Below are 25,573 nucleotides of genomic sequence, written 5' to 3'. Positions count from 1 at the left end.
TTTATTTCGACGCGAACGCATAAATTAAGCGCAGTGAAACGCGGACGACTTTATCCGTCTTCCGATTTGCAGGCATTTTCTTAAATGTTGCCGACGCGGCAGCATACACGGCGAATTAGCACATAGCATCGCTCCGCGCGTTCGCCGCCGATACTTTTATCGTGCAGGTCGTCGGTCGCGCCCCTCAGACCCAGAGGCAAAATGTTCGTGCACCGTATCTTTCCGCGCGCCTTGTACATCGTATTTTATCCGTTCGCATTTCGTATAGCTTGAGGATACTATCAGGATTTAAACTAAAAAGTAACGGGTTACGCGCTGGAGGATCCTCGCGGGTATTTTCGTCGTATTCCGCGGCGCGGCGCAATGATATGTATAAAACGTGCACGCGAAAAGGGATCGTTATCCAGTCCGCGGGAGCGAGGGCTCTTTGTAGAAATGCAACTCGCAACTTACGGAGCAGCAATTCGCGAGAACTGTCACGTACTCCTTGTAAAAATGCCGACGATCAATAAGAAAAATCCAAGGTGGATTGGCGTTGGAAAAGAGCGGGAGAGTGGTGGTAGGCACGACATTGTTTAAACGTCGCTCCGTTTCTTTCGGACTCGTCGACAATCGTCTCGTCCGTAATATCTCAATCGAATTGAATGTGCGAGCGGAACGATGAGCGTAGAATTGAACGTTCTCGACGAAGAGTATCGTTGAATAATTAATTGTACGGAAGATCCGAATAAAATTGAATTATCGTACCTGAGAACATCTCGAGAATCGGTTCTTCGATCGATGTTTCGGGTCGATTTGAACTCTCCTCGCGTTCCGAGCTGTCGCTCGGAATATTCGGTGCATCAATGATGATCGATGGGATCGAAAAAGCAATGTGATGGGTGCATGCACGAAGCACATGGGGCACTTATAAAGAGCGCGAGTTGGCTATTTCTGCGCAAATTTCACTGCAAATTTCCCATCCGCACCGGCTCAGCACTTCCGGTGTTCATCTCGCGAGCGGTAACAGTGACGAAAGAAGTGTATCCATCTTTCGATATGCCCGAGAAAGTCACGTAGCCCAAGTTATTCGCTTCATCCTTCCTCTCACATCCCTCCCTCCTCCCGTGGACTCACTCCTTGTTCTCCTCATCTTCCGCTCATCACTCGACTTTTTCTTGCGCTCCGCTTCAATTCCGCTGTGCCGACTAGCACCATCGTGCAGCAACACGCATAGTATACACGCGTCGCGTCGCGATCGCGTCATTTCTCTCGTGCTCGATCGTTGTCGGAGATTTTTCACCCGACTCGCTCACGGTGTTTCGGTACAACGCGCAACGTCTTAACGTCGTTAACGATAAATCTTTTTAGCGGGGCGCTAAGACTGAAGATCTTAGCGCCGAGGTATTAGACACAATCGTTTGGAGCCATCAGCACGCGGTAGCCGCGCGCCGCACGAAAGCCCAAGTGGAAAAAGACACGAGCAGTGGTAACGGTAGATTTTCGCTATTATTTCTAGCGCGCGATAACGGGCAGAAAGTGGATCGCGAAAGTTCAATCACGTCCTATTATCTAGGCTTCAGCGCCGACTTTTATTGCAATTGTTGCAAGTTTTCTATTTACTTTTTTCTCCCTCGCTTTCCTGTACGACCGCTCTACCGCCTTCTACATTTCCTACATTTCGTATCATTCCGTATCGTTGAACAAAGGCGTGCATTCGACGATCGATAAAATCTCTCTCTCTCTCTCTCTCTCTCTCTCTCTCTCGCGCGCCAGTTTTGTGTTTTGACGAAACGCGATTAAGGAGGCGACGCGCTACGTATTAAAACGAGTTATTTCCGGATATAAAACTGGATTTTCCTTTAAATTACTAACCGGTCGGGGACAATTTCATGCGATGGGCGCACGATATAATAGCCGCGAAATGAGAATGCGGAGAGAAGAAATGAAATCAGCCGGTCTAATTGACGAACATTGCAAATGAAAGCACGGTGAATTCCATCAACCCGGGAAATTTTTATTTCCCGCATCTACGTACGCGACTTGCATTCCATTGGCCTCATCAAGCGTTTACATTTTTTAATGTAATCTCGAATCCGGCGAGCACGCACCCGTATCCCGCAGCGAGTAGACGTAAAAAAAAAAAAGAAAGAAAGAAAAAAACTGTCTTGTTATACTCGCGACTCGCGATGAAATTTTAAGTTGTTTGTGCCGAAATTATAATAATGGCCCGCATTATACTTTTATATATCTCGCATTCGAATATTTTATCCGCAATTACCGATCGCTGATGCGCCGATGCACTTGTTTTTCCCCTCTTAATTGCGCTAAAATCCCTCCTGCGCCTGTATGTTAATCGCACGTTAATCTCCTTATTAATTACCTCATTATTAATCGGATTTCAAATTCGCATCTCGTTGGCCCGGAACGATCAATTTTAAACGCATTATTCGTGTTCTCCTTCATCCAAAACTCATTCCCATTTGTGATCGTTACACCATAGATAAGCATCCGACGGGGCTGTAAGTCGGGGAGATCGCGGGGGATCGCGGATTAATTCGCGAGCGGAGAACGCGCACCGCTCGATTTGAGCCCTTGTGTAAGATCAAATCCGATGTAATCGGAGAAGAGGGAATTACAACGTTATTGCGCGATCGTCAAATTTCGAGTGGTCTGTGCGTAACACGACAACGCTGCCGGACTGGTTCCGGTCGAACAAATTTCTGTTCCAGGCTCGCGTAACCGGTTGTTTGAGCGGTTGTAACGCGGGTGATACTTCTGCGCGCACGCGAATATAACATAGAGATTATGAACGACGTTATTACGCGCGGCGCGCGTATCGCGCGTTATCGCATGACCCGCGTAATCCTGCCATTGCAATTGTTTTTAACGACTTTAATCAGCGTCGAATATATTCTACTTTCGCGTTAAATTACGCGCGCTACACGGAAGGCCAATACAAACATTTATTAAAGCCCGCAGGAAGGAAATCAAAACTGCGTTTGCGCTGCAAATCACGCGCGACTTGCAGCGAAGCAATCCACCTTCATATTTTATACGATCTCCCACTTTGGTTAATATCTTTTTCGTCGCTTTGCGACGAGGTTCGCGGAATTTTTAACCATTTCAAAGCTGTAACGTCCTAAAGTTATCGCACAACTTTTATCTTAAGAGCTCTCTCTCTCTCTCTCTCTCTCTCTCTCTCTCTCTCTCTCTGGCACACTTTTAATTGAAGTAAAAAATCGTAGTGCGAAAAAATATGTCGAGGTTACAATACTTTTCCGAGTCTTATGAGCGTCCAAAGTGATTTGAAGCTCGCGCACGTTCCGATCTGTTATCCGCTATTCTATTATTTCACAGTTCGCATTTAGTTCGCGCAAAATTTCGATTGTTACAGCCAACGATTGTTGCATGCCAACTTCTTACGCGTAAGTATCAGGTGTGCGTATGTACAAGCTTCCTCTCTCGTTATTCTCTCGCTTATAAACGTGTTTATTTTTACGCCAGACTTACACACAACCGCGTGTATCCGTTTACAATGGCGTTGTACGTCGAGATTAATATTTACCTGGGAAAATTTGTTATTTCGGAAAAAAGCCGCGCTCTGCTTCGAGCCGATTCGAGCCGGCTCGGATGCAGCGTTTATCTCGATGATAAGACCTAAGGGGGTGCGACGCGCGGGAAAGCTGGCACGTATCCAATATTCTCCGGGACAAATAATCCCAGGTGTTTGCCAACATCGTTTAATCTCGCGTGACGCTATCAAATATACCGGACAGATCCCCCCGTACCACGGCGCTAATTCGTTGTTAAATGACACAGCCGCGAGACGCACGGAAAAGTGCAATCGTCCCTATCCCCTTCCCCTTCTTCCTCCCCATCCTTCTCCTCCACCATCCCTGCGAAATCAGAATTTGCATGCCGCCATTGCTATTATTCGGGCCACGCTATCGCCGAATATTTCGTATCGCGTAACGCACCGCTGGAATCACATAATAAGCGAATGAAGAATAAAAGTCGCGGAACAAAATGTTAATAAATGGATAAACAGGAGCTTGATTTAAATTTTAATTGAACGTTGTATCAGAGCGCGAGCAAGAATTGTGCGATATAACGGTAATGTATTTTCGACATCAGGAGCGTTCTTTCCTCCATCGATGGTTGAATATTGAATATTTCTCGATTGGCTACAAAGTCGTAGACGTCGTACGTCATTTCAATTAAATTTCACTACGTACTGCGCTAAATGTTCTTTTCTCATCGATTCGATGTTCTGTTCACTGTTCGGATTGCGTTACAACTGCGAAATAGCGCGGATCGCGGATCGTCGAACAACAGCAATAGCAACAACAACAACGACAACAACAAAAAGAGCGACAAGAGCAGCAGCAGCAGCAGCAGCAGCATCGGGCATTATTGTTTATTATAATCGATTCGTAGACGTCGATCGCGCGACGGAACGTGCGATTCTGCGACTATGCAACTATGTGAGAAAATGCATGGCGAAACAATCCTAATCGCGTCAACGCGAGATAACACGCGGAATTTCCGATGTCGACCGTTAGTGCTATCAGTCAGCTAAATTAATACTGACGCACGAAACGAGCCTTAATAGCGTCACGCGTGATTCCGACGGAGGGACACCGCATGTACACATATATATGTACGAATTATCTCCAGCTTGTACTCTATCGACTTTATCCAATCGCGGTTCTTTATCGCGGTGAGATACAGCATTGCAACCAAGCCGGGGCGTAACGCGTGTTACGCCAGCTTCGTTTGGAACATGCGTTTTGTTTCTCCCCCCCCCTCTCTCTCTCTCTCTCTCTCTCTCTCTCTCTCTCTCTCTCTCGGTTGCTCTCCGTGCATGTGATTTAAACTGGACGACGTTTGCACAAGCGAACGCGCAATTATCGCTTCCGCGATATCTGTTAATCTGCCGCAGGAAGAAGAATCGTCGTAAAGCCTCTCGATATCCGTTTTAACCCACCGTATTATTCCCCCGCGACGGGAACCGGATCGATCCGAAGCGACAAAGAGTCAACTCCGCGAGACAGCGAAACGATAATCCGTGCAAAAAAATTCTACAAAATTTCGCGATGAGATAATGCGCTCGACTTTCGCCAAATTCCCTTCGTATGATTTCACACATCCAACGATTCTTGTGCCAGCCGAAAAAGCCGAGTTTTATCTTGCAATCTGAAAAGTACAGACCTCTCTCGACCTCGACGTTTCGACGTTAAATATCTGCTCCAGATCGGCGAGAGAACCTGCCACTGAAATTAAGGTCATGCGCTTTTGGGATGTATTCGGCGCTTCATTTATATGTATTACTTTAAATTCCTCTAATCTCTTACATATACAATTTGGACGATGACTCGACCCACATCGTGAATACCTCCTCGGTCTTCCACCGAGTGACCGATTCCTTTTCAATCAAAGCGATTTCAATAATGTTTTATTAATCTAGTTTCCGGATAATAATGGCGGGACCGGCGTTATATCTCGAATAAAACGACGTGCCAACGCACGTGTTTCCAAAGTCGTCCAAAGAAACGTTCGTTTGATGCGGATCTCGCCGATTAATCTCTCTCTGTCGCAAACGCGATCGTACGATTACACACGTATACATACGCAACACCGTACAATTCACGATGTAAAGTCGACGCGCGATGTACAAAACCGCGCACATAACGTCGTTGCGACCAATTTCACTTGTTGTTACCCCATTCGTACTTGTTATGACTCATTAGTTGTAACATTCATCTTTCTTACTTGTCGGATCCGCGCAATGTGCATTCGACGGATGTAATACATTGTGTCCGCGATTTATCGGCCAACGGTTATTTCTTGCGTTAATATATTAAAGCCTGACGATCGCAACGATATGTTGTACCCGTGCTTTGTATCAATGCAGCAAACGCACCTGCAAACTGTTTAATCAGACTTTTATTACCTTTCCATTAGCTATGATTATTTAGACATATGCAGGCATAGACATATCAATATTATGCTTAATAAAATGATGTGGTAATTCTCGGGATTACGTAACATGGTCTGTTGCGAGATTCGATGAGAGAGAGAGAGAGAGAGAGAGAGAGAGAGAGAGAGAGAGAGAGAGAGAAAGAGCGTTAGTTTTGTAGATTTTAATAAATCAATAACGGTATGTATGCCATTATTATAACGACTCGTCAATGTCGATAGCACCTAGTACGTTTGTGAAATTTTAGTACAAGTACCAGACTCGATCATCGTCACTCTTATTTTTACGCGCAAAGTCCTAACTGTTCCGAACGTCATGAACGAGACGTTTATCTGGTTATGCAAATCTCCATGGTTTGCTCTTAAAATTTCAAGTTTCGTTCGCGTTTGCAGCGCGCGCGATGGCGCGGTTTTTTTTTCCCTTCTCTCGGTCGCTCCGCAAGTTTAAGGTACAAAGAGTTTTTCGTACCTTTGCTCAACTCTCTCAAGTTTGCCGCCGCTTGCGAATTCTGCCGTATCGTCCAAGTTTGAGATTCTCTGTTGTTCTTCCGTTTCCATTCTTATTTCTGCACATCGTTGCTATCGGACGACGGCACGACGGCATTAAAATTTATGCCGCTTCCTCCTATGCGGTAACTCTTCAAATATGTTACCGTATCATTTCGCCTTACGATACAATCAACGATCTGTCAAAAAGTAGCTATCTTGACGCTAAATCTTCACGACACTTATTTTACAGCTGTTCCAAGTGCCCGAGTGCCCTTCGATCTCCAATCTCCCCGCCTTTTCTTTTCGCCTTTTCTATTACGCTTATTAATATTTTATATATTCATCAGTAGCGTGCGCTATATTATTTTAGTTTATATTATACTCTTGTTTTGTACTCGAGATATATATGATTACATTGATATCGAACTATGGTAAATCAACAATTTTAATACTTATGAAGGAATTCTAAAGATAATAAATTACGTTTATGTATGCGTATGTGTGCACAGTGAGACGAGAGCTGCAGTTTGTGCGCAGATTGTATCGAGATCAAATTCCCCGATAAGTTCTACAGAGAAGCGGTGCGATGCTTGGCTATTTGCAAATTGCAGCCGGCAATTCAAAACAAGCATCGCAATTCCCGAGATATCGAGTATCGCGCGCGCCTTAAGTTTCCAATCTTTGGTGTCATCACTAATACCTTTCTAGGTATCAGGATCCCGTAGTAGAATAGACGATTGTAAGAATAGACATTTGTCGGACAGTTGACTCGTAATTAGTATCTCGTGCATTATATCGTGGCCGGGCTCATCCCGCGACGTGCAAACTGCGTGGGGAAATTGTGCGCGTCGTCGACTCTACGAGAAGATACGCCGAGATAAAACGTGGATATATCACGGATATTTTTATCGTTCACCGCACATAAGTACGCACACGTGTCGCGAATCTATCATGGTTCCTGCATAGCCGTACAACTTTGAATAAAATTAAAAAAAAAAAAAAACGGACAAAAACTGATATTTGCTCTAATTTCGCTCGTTCTTTTACATTGTAATAATTTTGTCATTAAACAATCGGCGGTGTCTGTGCGTAAAAGTAAAGTACAAATAAAAATGCAATTATCAATAAGCATACTTTTATCGGCTTTATATATAATTTAAAAATTGAGAGAAAGAGAGAGAGAGAGAGAGAGAGAGAGAGAGAGAGAGTGAATGAGTGAGTAAAAAGTCGAGAAATTTAGTAAAATTATCTCACATCTTTAATATCGAAATAATTGCCATTTACTTGACCACGCCTTCTCACATTTATTATTAAGAGGACATTCTGTAGAGATCTGCAGCATTTCTCGCGTATACACGCATATACGGGAAAACATTTATTGTATGCACATTGCGTACGCGCGTGTATCGTGCAGCTGGGATGCGAGTGCCGTTCTTCGCACGTGAATCTGCGTGCACTTTGAGGTACGTATACGAGGTATACGTATGTAGTATACAGGTATTCGCACGCGTAGAATTACATGCAAATGCACATCCTTTCCCCGGACGACCCCGGCGCGGCGGAGCGGAGCGCAAAAATAATGTGCCGTACAGGAGAGCGCCTGCGCCAGTCCGCATTATGCCGAATCTACTTCCGTTTTCTTCTCGTAATCTTCGCCGCGCGTTATGCTCCAGTCACGTCTGCTATTTTTACGACCGCTCGATGCGGCGTTTTGTGCTTTGCCCAAGTAGCGTATTTCGGCTTCTTACAATGAACGACGACAATAAGCATTGTGTATGCAGATGACACATCAAATATGCACGCGCCACTGTATCACCGCGATAACTCACAATGATTTATTCGCGCCGCACCAAGTAATTCAAAGTCTCAGCTCGACTGTTCGTTCCTGATTTCGAATGATTTGCATAATTATGAAGCGCGTATGTTTCGCGCTGTTATTTGCTCGTGCAGTGTTATAACAAAGTCGTGAAATTCATAAACTCGAGGCACGACGACTCGTGTGTGTGTGTGTGTGTGTATGTGTGCAAATTAAGTGCAATTAAGGTTCTATCGTTACATATTTCGTGAGGGGGGGGAGAGAGAGAGAGAGAACCATATAGCCGCAGAAATCGCAGGAGAGAATCTTTATCCCTCTCGTAAGAATCGCGTTATCGGCATAGATCGGTATGTTATTTCAGACATCAATCCTATATCTTCTCATACGTGCACATTGACCTATGCATGCGCGTTTCCTCTTACTCGCACAGTCAGCGCTTCGTTTGCTATCGTGTTATTGTTCCGACGAAAATTCGAGCGTGACGTGAGACTATGACGGAAGAATAAAATCTCGCCTCACTCGTAAAAGCAGCTCTTTTAACTTAATGCCGCAACTACTCTGGGGGGAGACAGCAAGTGACCGAGTTTGGTAACATCGTCACGTACTCATGCTCACACGTGGATTCTGTTTTATCGTTTTTGTTCGCATTTATGCGGTGATTTCCATGGCCGCTGAGAAGCCGGGATTTCGCAGGATTTTATTCGGTATCAATAAACGTTTAAACGAAGCTAGTTGTTCCTTGATAATCGAAGTTCAAATTTATTCGAATTATCGCAGCATGTGCTTAATGTCCTTTGCGTACTTCCTGATGTTGTTTTCGAATCAAATAATAAAAACAAATGGTACACTGAGAAAAAATTTATTATATATTTTATGCTACGGTTAAATCTTCGAATCTAACCGAACCTTTGAGTCCAAGGGGCGAAAAATTATTCTAAATTTAATTGTAATTGCTGTGCAAAGTACAGACGAAACTTGGAAAGAACTTGGATGAGGAACAAAGAAACGCGTGAATTTGGTCGATTCACTTACGAGATATCTCAAGTCATATTTAATTGATCCAATTTATTTAATATGCTATATCGTATAATCTCCCTAGGAATAAAAATTACAAATCAATCGTTTAATCACAGATATTTCGATACGCGATATAAATCTAGATGGGTCTACGTAAACGAATGAATGAGCGAAGAACGTATGCAGATATAAATCGTGATAAAAGTCAACAAACGATACGTATTACATTACAGTATTAAACGCAGCAAGTAAATACATAGAAAAATGTATATCCACCAAAAAGAAATTAAACAGAAAGGTATATCGTCCCTTCCAATAATCATCCAGTGTCGTTACGAGCATACTGTCGTAATAACTTTGTCGTTTGATTCGACGATTTAGCAAAAACGTATGTGGTCTAACCTATAAAATATATATTCAATGATGTATGTGCACACGCACACGCACGCGTACACACACACATACACACACACACACACACACATACATTCGCACATATATGTACGCGTAAAACACTCGACAACTTATAGTGGCAATTATTGCAATATATATATTTATATTTATATATATATTTATATCTATATTTATACTTATATTTATATATTTATATATTTATCTTTATCTTTATATATATATATGTACATGTGTGTGTGTGTGTGTGTGTGTGTGTGTGTGTGTGTGTGTGTGTATGTGCGTGCGTGTGTGTGTGCGCGCGTGTGTGTGTGCGCGCGTGTGTGTGTGTATGTGTGTGTAATCTTTGAATCTTTCTCTTCTCTTCCTTTTTCATCGATATATTCATTTTACAATTAATATTACTTATACGTACACACACAAATGTCCGTGTGTTCTTAGATTATTTGAAACACTTAACCGCTCGCAGGCACGTCGGCACACGCCTACACATTGCGTGCGTACCCGCGCGTTTACACACGGTCGAATACTCTCCTCCTTTCGTAGGAGCACCTTACATCATGTGTATACTTACATTGTACGAAGAATATTTACCGTTTTCGTCTCTCACGCTCGCACCATACTATATGGTCAGTTACGCTAGTTCCCGCGCGTGTCCTTAATCGACATAATAAAGTATATCGCATCGCACAAGATCACCTCTCTCATACACGCGTACGTACATACCAGGTGTCTCGTCGCTAACAGAGAGTTGGTTGAGCTTAAAGTGAATTCTTCGTGGATTTGAAATTTTTCTCTGTATCTCCCCTTCTCAAATTGAGAAATAGCAAATTGAAAAAAGGTCCATTTTCGGAATTCAACTAAGTTCAACTGAGAAATGGAAATATCTTTAATGCAAGATTGTTTCTCTCGATTGAATCATCCGTCTACTTTTCGCGCCGAAGAGAGACTTTTCGTTAAATTCGCTATGGACAATCGACGTCCGAATGTAACGGAACACCTTGTATCAGTACGCGTGAGCTACTTAAGTAATATGTTTTACTTTAATCTTTCGTCATAATCACGTTGACAGCTATAATGTCCCTAGCACAATTTTCACCAAGTTGCCATAAATCCTGATAGCGCACCCATGAGCTCAAAAATACAAAGGACAACGAACGAAGGTTCATGGATTCGTTCACGTTAGATCCTACAATTTTCCGTCAACCTCATCTTGAATCTCACTCGCATATCTAAATCCATCTTTCCGTATATTGAATAATTTTACGAAATCGATCGAGATCATTTCGTCGATCCCAACTCATCGAGGTCGGTGCAAATTGATATAATTTTGATTATCCGGAAGAAAATGAGAGAGAGAGAGAGAGAGAGAGAGAGAGAGAGAGAGAGAGAGAGAGAGAGAGAGAGAGAGAGAGAGAGAGAGAGAGGGAGAGAGAGAGAGAGAGAGAGAGACTTTGATTTCATTTCACTAGACAAGTCCCTTTGTCCTCGGGAAGCTGACAATTCTTAGTGCAACGAAAGATAATTGTGAATCTCAGTTTTTCCAGGAAAGTTTAATCTAACTCGATCGTAATCCTTGAACCTTCCTTCAGGTGCTTGAGAACCTTCGCGATCCACGATTACATCAAATACGGATATCTTTGAATACACTATATGTACTAACAAGATTTGATCGTGGCTCGCAAGTGCGCTTCTATAATTACAAGGGGATTAACACTTGAATTAATTAAATTAATACTTTTGTAACGATTTATACATTAATGTTAAACGCGTATCGCTAGGGACTTTTAATCTCCTATCTAACGTTCTCGTAGACCGGTAACGTACATTTTGTGTGCACTATATGTTTTCAGAAGGTACCTTCTGTGAATGTGTATCAGTGTGATTACCGCCAAGCATCACGCACGCAGCGTCCACAGGGTGCTCAGGAGGGAGAGAAAAAGGAGGAAACCTTACAATAGCGATCCACGCGACGTGATCGATAGTAGGCGTCATCCGTCGCGATCGAAACCATCGTGGACCAACTTGCGCGATCTGAAAAATGCCACAACGATACGCGAGAACCGCGCATACGTACGATCGTCGCCTCTCTCAACGGTCTTTTTAAGGTCGTCGCATTTTACAGCGCAACGCGGGGATTCGTGCGCGGCGAGTAACGAAAGGAATCGGCAAAACGTGCGAAGTAGAGAGCGAATTTCGACTACGTAGCCTTTCGCGAGCTTTCGTCGGTCGTCGGCTCATAAAATCGCGGCATCGATCGCGCCCATACAAAGAGATTCCGTTTTGCTCTTCGATCTACGATTTTATCGGATTCGCCAGCACACTTGGTTGGAGATTGGCGAACAGAGAGAATGTTTACGACTGTGTGTTAACCCCGTACGATATGTGCGAACGCGCGTAGTTCCATCGACCCGGAATAAAAAGTAGTTGCGTGTTTATGTTCCCCTCTCTCTCTCTCTCTCTCTCTCTCTCTCTCTCTCTCTCTCTCTCTCTCTCTCGTTCTCCTTCACAAACAGATTAATTTGAAGGTATATAACTGTTGGATTATGCCAGGCGCCGATGTTTCTTTCGTTTTCCGATACAAACGAATCCTGATAAGAAGTTTGAATCGCCTTGCAAGTCGTGTTAAAATTCTTGTAAGATGTTTTCCGATCAGTCTGGATAATATTTATCGTGGCAGTGTTCGAATGCCAAAGATTTGATATACCTCTGACCAAGGATATATGTATATGTATAATATTATAATTAAAATGAATCGATTTCAGCTACGCATGTTTCTCCCGTTGTTGTAACATCGAAAACATCGAAAAACATCGAATATAGAACGTGTAAGAAAGTTCGGTCAGTAAGTGAAGGACATAAGGATATCTTGTGAGAACATAGTATATCGTATACCGTATACATGAGATATAAATGTTACATGAGTTTATATTTAATTGATGACAAACAAAAAGAATTGGGGGTCATAAATTGCGCGGAAGTTTTATTTTGAGCTTTGCTCTATCCGTAAAACTCGAGATCTAAAAACGCAGAGAGAGAGAGAGAGAGAGAGAGAGAAGTAACAAAGTTTCTTCGAGGAATCCAGTGAAGGATTCTTCAACGAGACGCAAATTTGCGGGATCCGGAGGGGATCTCGAAGACATTCTCCAGTCGATGTCTCGCGCGTCTTCGAATTTTGGAGCTCGGCAGACTGTAAAATTGAAATATCAACTGGTGATCTTGCTACCGAAATAGCTTTGCAGCTATAAATTTTACAGTTTTCCACTCCTTGTACTGAAGCGTCCTTCCCAGACAATGTGTATTTTGAAGAAAATATTAATCGTCGGTAAATTCCTATTGCAAGGCGAGATTATTAATTGTTAACGTCGGATGCAAATTTATGCCATTGCAGCTTAGGGTGTTATTCCGATTTACACCTTAAACCCTTTCCGCGATAAGACGTGGCCAGTAATTTGAACGTACGAATGACAAACGCGATTGAGAAACTGCGAGTTGAAAACCGCGCGACGAGATACAGAAATTCCCGCACAGAAATTTCGATGGCAGTATCTTCCGTCGTCGAAACGGAAACCGTTTGCTGCATCCAAGTTTCCACTAGGAATCCATTTAAGTCTTTCCGGAGAACGCGAGAGGGATCTAGCCGCGCGGCACCAAAGAGGATCCTTGAACCTGCCTCCAGCTTTTGCGATTCGACGGGCCGTAAAATTGGGATATCGATCGCGAGAGGTCGCGGCGAAGAAAATTCTTACCGTTGTGTCGATTTAGACGTTCACCTGGGACCAGCTGCATTTTCGCGACACCAATAACGTTAAGCAAATATAGGAACTTTCAGCGATGAGAGCGTTCGGTTATGTTCGCGATCGGCCGATATTGCACAAACGCTTTCGATATCGCCATGCTTCTGCTCACGCGATACGAGTATCATCGTGGAATTATTACGCTCGAATTATACATGCGTATGAAAATTAGATTTGCGGTATATATATATTATTATTTTTCGAATATTATCGTACCAATATGTCGCAAAGGAAGGAATGATAGCTGAATTGTAAATTACTTAATTGGCATGCGTAAAGTTAAACTTTCGACTCGGAATTACGCCAAAACTGTGTGTGTGTGTGTGTGTGTGTGTGTGTGTGTGTATTCACACTAAGTTACTAGAGTAGAAATAAAATCGCGATATGCACAATTGTACTATATACTCGATATTTAAAACGATAAGATATTTCGTATTTGAAATACGAAGGAGGAACGTTAGTTCGAATACAGGTTACTTCATTCGGAGAATGACTAGCCGGATTAGTACAACATACGAGTGAATTAGTCAAAATAATACGGCGTTACGCTCCGGATTGTTTGATCGAAGAAATTAATTTCGCTGATGTATCCCACTGGCCGGTGGGCCAAATTTTCTCGAATATGACCAAATTATGAGAAATAACGCACGACTTTTGCGATAAATCGCTTTTGACACCCTGTCGAGAGCGTATGAGTAACGATTTTACGAGAAAACCATTGCAAGAAGATTCGACCGACACGGGCCGACTCGAACATTTCGAGCGATTAGGCAAACTCTCTCTCATTGCAAACTTGAGCCATTTATCGACGAATGGTTTATCGTTAACAAAAGCGCTCTGCAAGCGCGATAAATCCGTGTTTCGTTCGGCTCGCGTGTGAGAGAATAAGCTGCACCCGCCGCGAACTTCAGCGCCCGTGTCAAACTTTATAGACCTATAAAAGCAAAGTGCCTATTGATTGCGGTAACACGTAAAGGGATAGAAGAAACATCCTCTTCCAGAGAGAAAGAGAGAGAGAGAGAGAGAAACAGAGACAGAGACGTGCATATCTATATTCGAACCTACAAAAGCATATCTCGAAGATTCTTGCTCACCTCGTCGAGGCATTTGACTCTCGTCACAACAAACGTCACCCCGCATTTTACCGTTCCTTCAGAGTTTCCGCTGTTCGACTTTTACGCGTCTAGTGCGCGAACGCGCGTTGCGTCTCGTGCATCTTGCGTGCAAAAAGTGTCGTACCCCCCCCCCGCTCTCTCTCTCTCTCTCTCTCTCTCTCTCTTTCTCTCGACAAAATATCGCATGAGAAGATTAAAAGTGTTGCACGACATCGTTGTCAACGAGATTGACTACAGATTGTATACGAAAAGAAGTGGCAGTTTATCAATTATTATGAACGAAACTCCCTCTTGCCACGCTGTCACGCGCATAAATGGGTCCGATCGGAGAAACGATGCAGGCGAGAGTGCGAAAAATGTCGGTCTCGTTGTTGGCGCTTCCCTACCGTAGTGGCTGTCAAATATGCGCGCCGGAATTTTCTGCGGGTCGATAAATGGCACGTATACCCACCGCCTACGCACCGAAAGTCATGGCCGGAAGCAACGTTTACACGCAGCGAGTCCCTCGCGAACTCGTAAATTATTTTACAGTCAATAATAAATAATAATACTCGGCTCGATGAGCGATAGAGCGAAGATCGAAAGGAAACTGCCTCGTGATATATGCGCATCCTGCGCACTCTGCGGAGAAGAGGGAGCAGGAGTGATAATTCCTCCTTCCATCTCTTAATCCAGACACACGTGCGCGCACGTGAGGCCATGTGCAGTGTGTGTCCGTGTGTGTGTGTGTGTGTTTGTGCGCATGTGTTGAACATGTGTTAACGTGTCGTCGCGATGTGATATGTGCGGCGAGGCCAGTCGTGTTCATTCTCACGTTTTCACTCGCACCTGAAGTACGCCCCCGCGTTTTACCGTTTATTTCCATAGTCACTCGCTTTCTTCGAAAGTCGGCCATCTTCGGTAATTTCGGACCTTGGGTGTCTATACGTCGATCAAAAAGGTCTGTTTTCCGTGTACATATGTGTGTAATACGCATGCGATCAGATTTATACAATTCTGAGAGATTGAAACATACGACGTTATCTCGTCGTTAAAGAATTCGCTCTCGAGCAGCAGGCGGCAAAAACAGCACAACAATAGGATATCGGCGCGATATAGCCCGATGGATTTGCGCATCGTGTGAGCAATAAAGTAAATCGTGAAAAATAAATTTTTCGATTATGAAAAATCACCTGCTGAGGAGGAAGGGGAATCCCGCGATTTCGACACGAAGATGGCCACTTTGAAAGACCGATGAGTCACGCCTTAGATACTAGAATATCACACCTACTTTCATTCTCGAAGTCAAACTTCGTGTTTCTACTTGGATCGCGCGCACAACGTGTCTCTGTCTCCCTACTGTTCGCTCTTGTATTATTCTTCTTGCACGTCTCTTTCTTTCCCCGATCGCACGAACTTTGTTTCACTTTCTCCGTCGTTTCACTCGCTCTCGCACTCGCATTCTCTTACTTTCCTGCCACGCTTACTTCTACTTTATAACGTCCTCACCGAAAAGCACCGAAGTCGAATGGACCGTCCTCATCTTCCTCTTCCTCTTCTTCCTCCTCCTCCTCCTCCTCCTCCTCCTCCTCGTGGAATCTTTTCTCAGGATTTTCTTTTCTTCGCGCTCGCCGTGCTCGCTTCTCTCGCAACCAAACGCCTTTTGTCGTCAACGACGAGACACGTGAAACTGCACCGGCTACACTCGCCGGAGTGGAAATCCATTGGACTCGTCAATGACGATCGTACGTGACGCGTTCAAAGATCACCAAATATTCCGCCGAATATTCTCAACTTGCGGAAAATCCATACAGTTTCACAACCGCGTGGAAATATTCTCCGTGATAATGACCACGCTCGCGCATGCGTGCGCGAATTGAAAAGAGTAAGTTTTGTTCGCGAACGAAATAACGAATACGCTGTGATCAATTTAACTTGCAAAAATATCAAAAAGAAATAAAATCCCGACAAAATAAATTGTTGATTAGACAATTCAACACACACACACACACACACACACATACACACACTGAACTATGAATATGTTAGTATATTAATTTCGTGCGTGAGCCTCGTGACGTTATGCTTTTATATTCTTTCATTATGACAGAATAAATGTATCGAGTCCTGACTAAAATTTCCACGCTATTCCGAGTCATTATTCATGTCGCACGAAAACCGACGTAAAAACCATTTTCGTCGGAATAATCGCGAATTTTTAATTTATACATGCGATCCTGCTGAGGGTCTCCCTCTTCGTCACTCTCTCGATAAAATTGTTATTCGTAATTGTAACCGTCGCATAATCACATTTTGCAATGCGCGGTATCCGAAATATTAATTTCGCTTTGTCGGGACGACAGGACGGTAAATCCATTTATCGATTTATGCGTAATTCGCAGGCGCGTTTCGCACGATAGCAGCCACGGCGACTTATATGCGTTTCGGTAGTTAATCTCACGCGTGCCGTAAAACGGAATTTGCACGCATTGTACCGGAATTTATAACCCCGCTGTACGACGCTGTATGTCGTGTAAAGTACAGTCGATTCGATCTAAATCCCACGGCTGTAATTGTCGTGCTGAGTAGTAAAGCAGAACGGATACCAAGAGAGACAATCGGACGCGAATCAAGCGCGAATTTACAAATTATATCCTTGTTAAAGAATTTCAATGAATCGCAGTTTCGCAAGTTTATTCAAGTTGGACGATTTTAGTCAACGCAAAATCGCACAGAGATGAATCTATAGTAATGCTGATTGTTGAATCGACATCGCAGTCTGATACGTGAAATCAATTTTTACACGTTCGAACGTACAGTCTGAGTAAAGGCTACCGTTTCTCAACAAAATTTGAGATGAAGTGACATTTTTCGAATGAATGCGCCTGAGACGTCGACGTCAAATTCGATCGCCGATCGTTATTATTATACGACAACTTTCTGCTCGTGCTATCTGCTATCTGGCTTGCGACATTCGCTATTAGCAGTAAAATCTTAAAACTCGAATGAGAAGTTAATGACGACTGCGAGCCGCAATCGATGGGAACTTTAAAAGAGTCCCCCAACCTGGAACTCGTTAAAAGGATCGGGAGTTAAATATGATAAGGAGAAATCGAAGTGAGAGCCGCCGCCGCCGCCGCCGCCGCCACCGCTGCGAAAATTACGGGGAAACTTTCGACTAAGTATCCGACGAACGGGGAATACTGATCTATAAAGTCGCTTAAAATATGCGGAGAAGCGCGCTCGTCCGACTACTTCCTGTCTACAAAATTACTAGCGCGCTATGTATCGATCCCGAACGCGTAATTTCTCGCGAGAGAGAGAGAGAGAGAGAGAGAGAGAGAGAGAGAGAAAGACTCTTTATCCAGAAATCGATGCGGTGCAACGTCCGTAAGCTCAACAATTGACGTGACGATAAATGAAAATAACAGACATCGAGTACGAGTACACAGCGCAATCTGAAATCAATTGAATATAATTAAAATGCACAGTCACACAACTGTCACGCAACTGACCGCGAATTTACCTCCTCACCGCACCGTCGTACGTACGATCGTCTCGTCTCAACCAGATTTTCATCCTTCACTTTATTTTTACGGGAATTATTTTACGGGATCGGCGAACGAACGACGAAATCTGTATCTTTCGTTATGGCTGTGTGTGTATGCATGGATAGGTGTGAGTGAGTGGTGGATGCGCGCGCGCGAGCGAGCGCGATCGGATCGTGAGTGCAAACCTCGATCGTCGGTCGCGGCTCGATCTCTCCGCCGACGTGAGCTCGGCGATCGGTCGTGCGATCGCCGTGCCCGAGCGTGTCGTCGCTTAATCGCGCTAAGCCTAACTTTTTATACGTAAGGATCGGACAACTGACACTGAACCTGCCGCGCGGTTGCGCTAGCGCGAGCGCCCGCTAGAACGTTATTCCCGAGAAAGCCGACTCACGCGAGAGCAGCGATAGGCGGTCACGTCGTGAGGAGTAGAAGCGCGAAGACTGCGAACGGGACGAGTAGATCGGCGCGGACGCTGCGCGCGGCCGCGTGCAAGTGATCACCGGCGCTGAGCTTCTGGTTATTCACGTAGGCCATCGGCACCGTGCGCTCGGCTTCGTACACTCGCGAGCCCACCTCCGCGAAGCACTTGATCTTCACCAGGCCACCACCGCCACCGCCGCCGCTCTCAAAGTGTCGCGGCTCGGCCTCTAGTCGCAGCCCGAGACTGTTCGGAATGCCGCCAGTGCTGAAGGGTGCCAACGGCGGATGCTGGACAGTGTTCTCGTGCGGCACCTGCAAAAGATGTGATCCGACGGAATTAGCGGTAGAATAGCGGCGATACTTGAATGTTGTATACCCGCTGACCCGCCGTGGACATTTTTACTCTCACTTGGCTTGACCCCTCTTTCCCTCAGCTCAACGTTTTGCTTTTGCAAAAAAAAGAAAGAAAACGCAGCGGGGGAAGCAGCGAGCATCGGTCTCTTCCCCCTTCCCGCATAGGATATAAATCAATAGTTAAATTTGTATCCGCAAATATTTTATTGTTTCTTTGAAACATTGCCAACGTCCCTATCGTGAGAAATGGGGGATCTATTAATAACTGCTGTTATAAACCGACTATTTGGTGTGATATTACTACCGGCTCGGAATCACAATAACGCACAGTGGCGAACAAGCAAAATTTAATTAAAAAATACAGATGCACACGTGGGTGTGCAACTCGAAAGTTACAGAGAGTTATAACGACACAAGGGGTTACAGAATGTAATTTAGCTTTTTTTTTCATCGGGTTAATATTCTTGTAACATGTGTTCTTGTCGGGCGAGTTTACAGAAATATTTGTGGTCCCTCGATGATCTTTTTTATATTGAAATACACGATATAGTACTTTATACGCGTTAATGCGAGCGAAAATCGAAGAATAGGGGAGGACTTTCTCAAGGATTTATTGAATGGGTATACTTGTGTAAAACGGGAAACCAAGTCTGGTCACGTTTTCATGAAAGTACGATTTCGCGAGACGAATTGTCGAGGCGTTCCGTACTTAATTTCGGAAGAGAATCTCCTATTGTATTATCTCCCGCCCCTCTCTCTCTCTCTCTCTCTCTCTCTCTCTCTCTCTCTCTCTCTCTCTCTCTCTCTCTCTCTCTCTCTCTCTCAATTACTCTCATATTTTTAAGAGATACGATATTCTCCAAGAGAATTTGGATCATTGTGCATTGAATATATAATTACAATTTCAATTTACAATTACAATTGATTCAACAAGAAATATATAAATTTCTTCATTTCATGTGATTGCGTAAAAAAAGAAAAATGGCACGAACCGATTATTTTTCTCTTATATGATCAATTTCAACAACGTCGGCTCAAATTATCCGTTTTCGTTATATATTAGAATTGGCGTACAGGGCGAGTGTTAGATTTGTACGCAAACACACGCACACGCGTGCGACGGTAATAAGAGAAAAATTTCACTGTGTGTTGGTCGACACAACACACGATACGTTTATTACGTGCCAGACTACAGAAAAGAAAAGAAAAGCCGCAGCTGCGGATGAGAGACGAGCTGAAATTTTTGTTTCGCGTATTAAAGGCGAGGCTCACACCGAGATGAGAGTCCGAGGAATCGTACCGTGTCCGCTTTAATTTCTGACAACGTCATAAATCCGGCACTCGGATAATTGTTCGTTTCGTTGACCAAATTTTGACAGCCATTAACCGACTGACTTTCTTCACAATATTTCACGCGATGCATCGTTCCTCCGCATCAAAATGCGCAGAGTGAAAAAGAACGGTTTTTCTAAACACTCATCGCATGTCCTCGTTGAATGTCGTTGAGGTAATTTCTATCTAAAGAACGGACTTGAACAAATGTTGTTGATGAGTAAACTGTCACGCAAACCGGATATATATGTTACCAGTAGTTTTCCACGGCGATCGCTCGGGTGAGACGGGCGATTGTTGGGAGAGTTTTCGGAAGACTTGGGCAGATCATAGAATCGCCTGCGAAATGCCGAGTCGCATACATATGCGGTGAAGGATCGCGGGTGTTTGGCTTTAAACGTTCGATGTTAACCATAAGTCGCGGTACGAAGCATGTGACTAATCGAACTGGCACATTGGACCGAACCGAAGCGAACTATTGTCCGCGCTTTGTGGCGAGGATCGCCCCGACTCCAAAGTTAAAGCTAGTCCATGGAGAACTACTGTTTGTAGATAATGCTCCGGTCGCTCCCCCAACCGTCTTACTTACCAATAACTTCCGCATACTGAGGCAGCGAGAATAATGGACACCGCGTGACTCGAGATTCTTACGTACGAAACGACGGTCGTTGCGCAAACAATCTCTCTCTCTCTCTCTCTCTCTCTCTCTCTCTCTCTCTCTCTCTCTCTCTGCATCCTCAAAATAACCGAGACACGCGATACATACCGTTGATATATTAATGAAAAATTCATCGAAAGTACGTCGCAGAACATGATGCGACCATCTCGGCCGTCCTCCGAGAGACCTGTTTCCCCTTTTTTCTTCCTCTTTTTTGATTTCTCGAAAATGTCAGTTACACACGTTAACTGCATTTGCAGCTTGCACTCGCAACGACCGTCTGCTTTATTGACGCATTATATCGTTCTGTGTTTTGCATTTTGCGCAACGTCGCGCGTCCGAGTGTCTCTCGCGTACGAGTCGGGGTGGGATTTTAACGGATGCGGCAAAACCGGTTCAATCGAATATATTGGCCAGGGCGTCCTTTTGATTTATTCGTTATTACGTTTTATTGCGATGCGCGGCCCTCGAAGCTTTTTCAAGAGCGCTCTGTTTTTCAGGAATGTAATAACTATGTATGACGCGTTACACATAAACGCGCGGTACGCGCTTGTAAATTTCGACCCTATTAGCTTTCTTTCTCACGCGTATTTATAATGCGGAAGCGATTTTGCGAATGTTTTCCTTCCCCCTCCTCTCTCTCTCTCTCTCTCTCTCTCTCTCTCTCTCTCTCTCTCTCTCTCTCTATCTCTCTACCTCTCTCTATCTCTCTCTTTCTCTCACGACAACATCGTAGCTATCACCGCTGTTATGGTGCGGTCATTGAGTGTGAAGAATTTCGGGATAATTGAATGAATTTTAACGTACGACGCCGATAGCGCGCCCTCGTTACGACGTGCACATTATTTATAATACGATTTCGGCACCGTGCACATCATTCGCGAAGCGCTCCTTTCTCGGCACTAATTACCGCCGCGATGTAATATCGTTTAATTAAATTCGCATTTTCTCGCTTCCTGCGTGAAAATTTCACCGACATAATACGCGGGTGCGCGGCGTAACGCGAAAAAGAACGGCGCGCTAATTAGCCCCGCGTCCTACGCCCCGCGTATCACGCGAGGAAGTATCGCGAAAAATATCGAGAGCTTAATCTCGGACGAGATCCCGCGTTAATTTCGCTTTCGATTCTGAGGTATCGCACACGGCACGCGTGGCGTGGCGCGACGCGACGCGACCAAGACGGCGATCAAGATGCATTCATCGGTGTACGTTGACGATCGCCGACCATGAGAACCGCGGCGGCCATCGCCGCTGAACCTTCGAAAGGCAGTTGTATCGGCAGCGACGTGAGTCAATCGTCGTGGTATGCCGACGCAAGCGATATTTCAAGGCCGTTGTCGAGGCCCAGCGACAAGCACCGACCTCCCGCGCACGGCTCGACGATTGGCCCGACGTCATATCGGTGATTTATGCACGTCCGCACGGGATACCGGAAGATCATTGTTCGTCGTTCTCGGCGTTCGCGTCGTACGCGCCGCATTGTGCTCCGCCTTTTCACCACGAACGGTTCATCCTGTCGAACAATGTTTGCCACGGCCCGCGGACCTGGCCCGCCGTGGCCATAAGGGCGATTTGCCGCAATTTCTGAAGGATCCATTGTTCGATCGCCGATCGTGACCGGAATCTCGCGCGAGCGGTCGGTCGGCCAACCGAACGAGCGCGCTTTCGCGCGACAATGGGAAGCGATTGGGAAACCGTACGTGTAATATGCATTCCTGCGAGGGGAACACGGGGACGGGGACGGGGGGGCACTGGCATGCCGCGCGGATTTTTAGGTTGCGCAGTTGCGCCCAAGTGCGTACATACATCCCGCCCCCATCGAATTATCATATTCGACGAAAAGAGGGGGACGTGTCGCCGGGCAAACTTTTCCTTCTCTGTTTCTTCTTCCTTCCTCCCCTCTCTCTTGTGTCGCAACGGGAGCCGACGGGCTTGGGAAACGAATCTCCTTGCCGAGTAGAAATCTCTCGAGTTTACCTCAAGTAACATGACACCAGTCACCGCTGTGACCATCGCGCGGTATTATTCAACATTAAATGCGTTAAATGTCTCGGCTGTGAAGTCCAACATTTCTATAAGAGTCTAATTCCCCGTAGAGTCCAGATAAATTTAATCGAGAAACGCGAATTTTCTTTCCTTCCTGTCGGAATGCGCGTGAAGTAATTCCCGAAAAAGTTCGAACGTTTCCCCGTTGAGATGTGTGTGTGTGTGTGTGTGTGTGTGTGTGTGTGTGTGTGTGTGTGTGTGTGTGTTGGTCTTTATATTTCTTCTCGCTCAAGGAACATATCAATCGATAATTAAAAACATCACAAATATACGCGACATATATACATTTCATTATTAAAAAGCACATCGACGATATACTGTTGTGACGGCGCGAGAAAAAATGGATTTTACGCTGCTTCTATTTGCTCGTGTTTCTCAGGCTGGCGCAAACGACAACTTTCGGTAAGGGTGAAAAGTGCGCGAGAATAGTGAAGCTTGCGTACTACCGCGGCGCCATGCGCGCGCAATTGTATTTTTTTTTAAGTAATTCCGTCCATTTTTAGCGCGCATGTATACGTATTCTAGCTAGCTGGCTAAGAACAGTGTTAATCCTCATTTCCGGCGCGGACACGTTGGTGTCGCAGACTGCGCGCGCGCGTGCAGGCGTGTCTACGTACGTATGTGCGTATGTATGCTGTGTAATACACATTTTATATATATATAATATATATATATATATATATATATATACATATATATTTTTTTAACAAAGTTCTCTTGGAGAGATTACTCAAGAGGAATATTTCGCAGTTTAACTAGAGTCCTTCGCACCGTTCCCTCTCCCATTCCCGTCCGCCGCCCGCCTCATTGCTTTTCCGGTCCGTTATTTTTTTCCTGATGAAAATTACAAAATGTTACAACGACGTGCAGTCCTGGCGTGGCAGAAAGCGTTTGATTAGAAAATAGCTTCAGCAGAAGTATCCGTTTCTTCTCAGATCTTAATCTTTATTCGAGAGATTACGTAACTCGCAAAAAATAATATTATCCCAAACTTGGAGCTCCTTTTTCGCGCGCGCACGAAGGAACGAAGATCCTTCGCCGCCTTATCGCGCTCATCTCCTTCCCGCGCTAGACCCACGGAAAATAATGTAACATGCTCTGTGTTGTAACGCTGTTTCGGATGACTCGCTTGCACAATACGAGAGGCAAAGGCAAAACTCAAAACACGGCACGGCAGCTGTGCCGTTCGTACATATTATAGCTTACGTTAAAACAACGTTTCCGTAATATCTGCTTTAACGGTGCCTCCGGCTAACATCGCGCGTATTGCAACGGTTTCTTCCGGTTGCTTTGTGCTCGTGCTTCTTAACGCCAGACACCGACGAGGTAATATGAAGACTGACAGCTCTGGGTAAATTTTCGTATCAACCACGCGGGCCCGGAGGGGCCCGGTGGTAATTGAGGAGCAATGATAATATCGATTGCTTTAGCTATGCTCATGATAATACAACTAGCAACTATTGTTGGTGCGAGGTGAGGGGAAAGACAACACGCCGCTATTCATGTTTGATCTCCGCTGCTCCTACGTCTCTCGACGCACGCCCGCCGCCAGTAGTTGCTGAATCGAGTAGGCCACTGTAAGATATCAGATCGCGGGAACGGGTTAGTGTTGCCATCTGTGGTAAGCAACATTCCCAACAATATTAGCAATAATAACCGCGCGACCTCTGACGAGGTAGAGATATGTATATATGCGGAGACGAGAGTGGACGAGGAGATCTTTATTATCTTGTCTTTTGGTGATTGAGATATTATATTAGCGAAGATTGGATCGAAGAGTGTTTTGAGTTATTCGAGCTCTTTAGCTTCTCGGCGTATAGCCTTATCGTTCCAATTGAGGTGCGCTTTCGACCATAGGCGATTATTAATACGTTTCTGACATCGTCCGCTGCGCTCTGCATTTAACGGTGTGTAATTGTAATCCGTGAGATTCGAGACTGTTGGAGAATTTGAAGTCTGTGCTGCCGGGCATTGGTCACCGTCAGGCGAGTGCCTGAGTGACCGTTGACAGACGTGGCTCACACACGACTGGAGAAGATAGCCGTGTCTCAAAAATGTAAAGAGGTACAGATTAATAAAGTTCTATATGTTATTGTTAATGAATCATTCTGACAAAGTAAAAGTACCATTCGAATATAGCTTCGCAATCTTACAGCCACGCTGTGACCCGAACGGCTGCGACGTTTCTCCAATCATTCATCCCGGCGCGCGCTTATTCGTTAGAATTCTGTAATTAATACTGCATAACTGTTAAGAATATCGCAAAACAGTATGGGACATTTATGTTTGTATTAACTCGCTCTATGTCTCCACGACCTCTGCAATAATTGTTAGGAGACACCCTGCATACAGGGTGTTACCAAACAATTTTTACGACGACGACGAAGATGACGAAGACAATGACGAAGACGACGTCAAAGACGACGAAGACAACGAAGGTGACAACGGAGACAACGAAGATGACGACGAAAATGACGACGAAGACGACGAAAACGACGGCGCGTGCTCATTCGTTACATTCCTATAATTAATAACTCGAGAGTTACTGCGAATATCGCAAAATAGTATGGGAATTTTATATTTATCGTAATCCGCTCTATGTCTCCGTGAATTCCTCGCTCCGAGGA

At 44.7% G+C, this 25,573-nt stretch overlaps 1 protein-coding gene across 1 annotated transcript in view; it reads right to left on the bottom strand.

Moving 5' to 3' along the window:
- Positions 1-11,099: 11,099 nt before the first annotated feature.
- Positions 11,100-25,573, bottom strand: part of LOC105189503 (uncharacterized) — a 96,635-nt gene continuing 82,161 nt past the window's right edge. The window contains exon 5 of the mRNA XM_011151627.2: positions 11,100-18,868. Within this exon, the coding sequence (XP_011149929.1) occupies positions 18,548-18,868 (321 nt within the window). The 3' untranslated portion in view covers positions 11,100-18,547. The remainder of the gene's footprint in view (positions 18,869-25,573) is intronic.

This window comes from Harpegnathos saltator, unplaced genomic scaffold, assembly GCF_003227715.2.
Source record: "Harpegnathos saltator strain DR-91 unplaced genomic scaffold, Hsal_v8.6 scaffold51, whole genome shotgun sequence".
NCBI lineage: Eukaryota > Metazoa > Arthropoda > Insecta > Hymenoptera > Formicidae > Harpegnathos > Harpegnathos saltator.
Note: the sequence above shows the minus strand (reverse complement) of the source record. Positions and strands in the feature narration are given on the sequence as shown.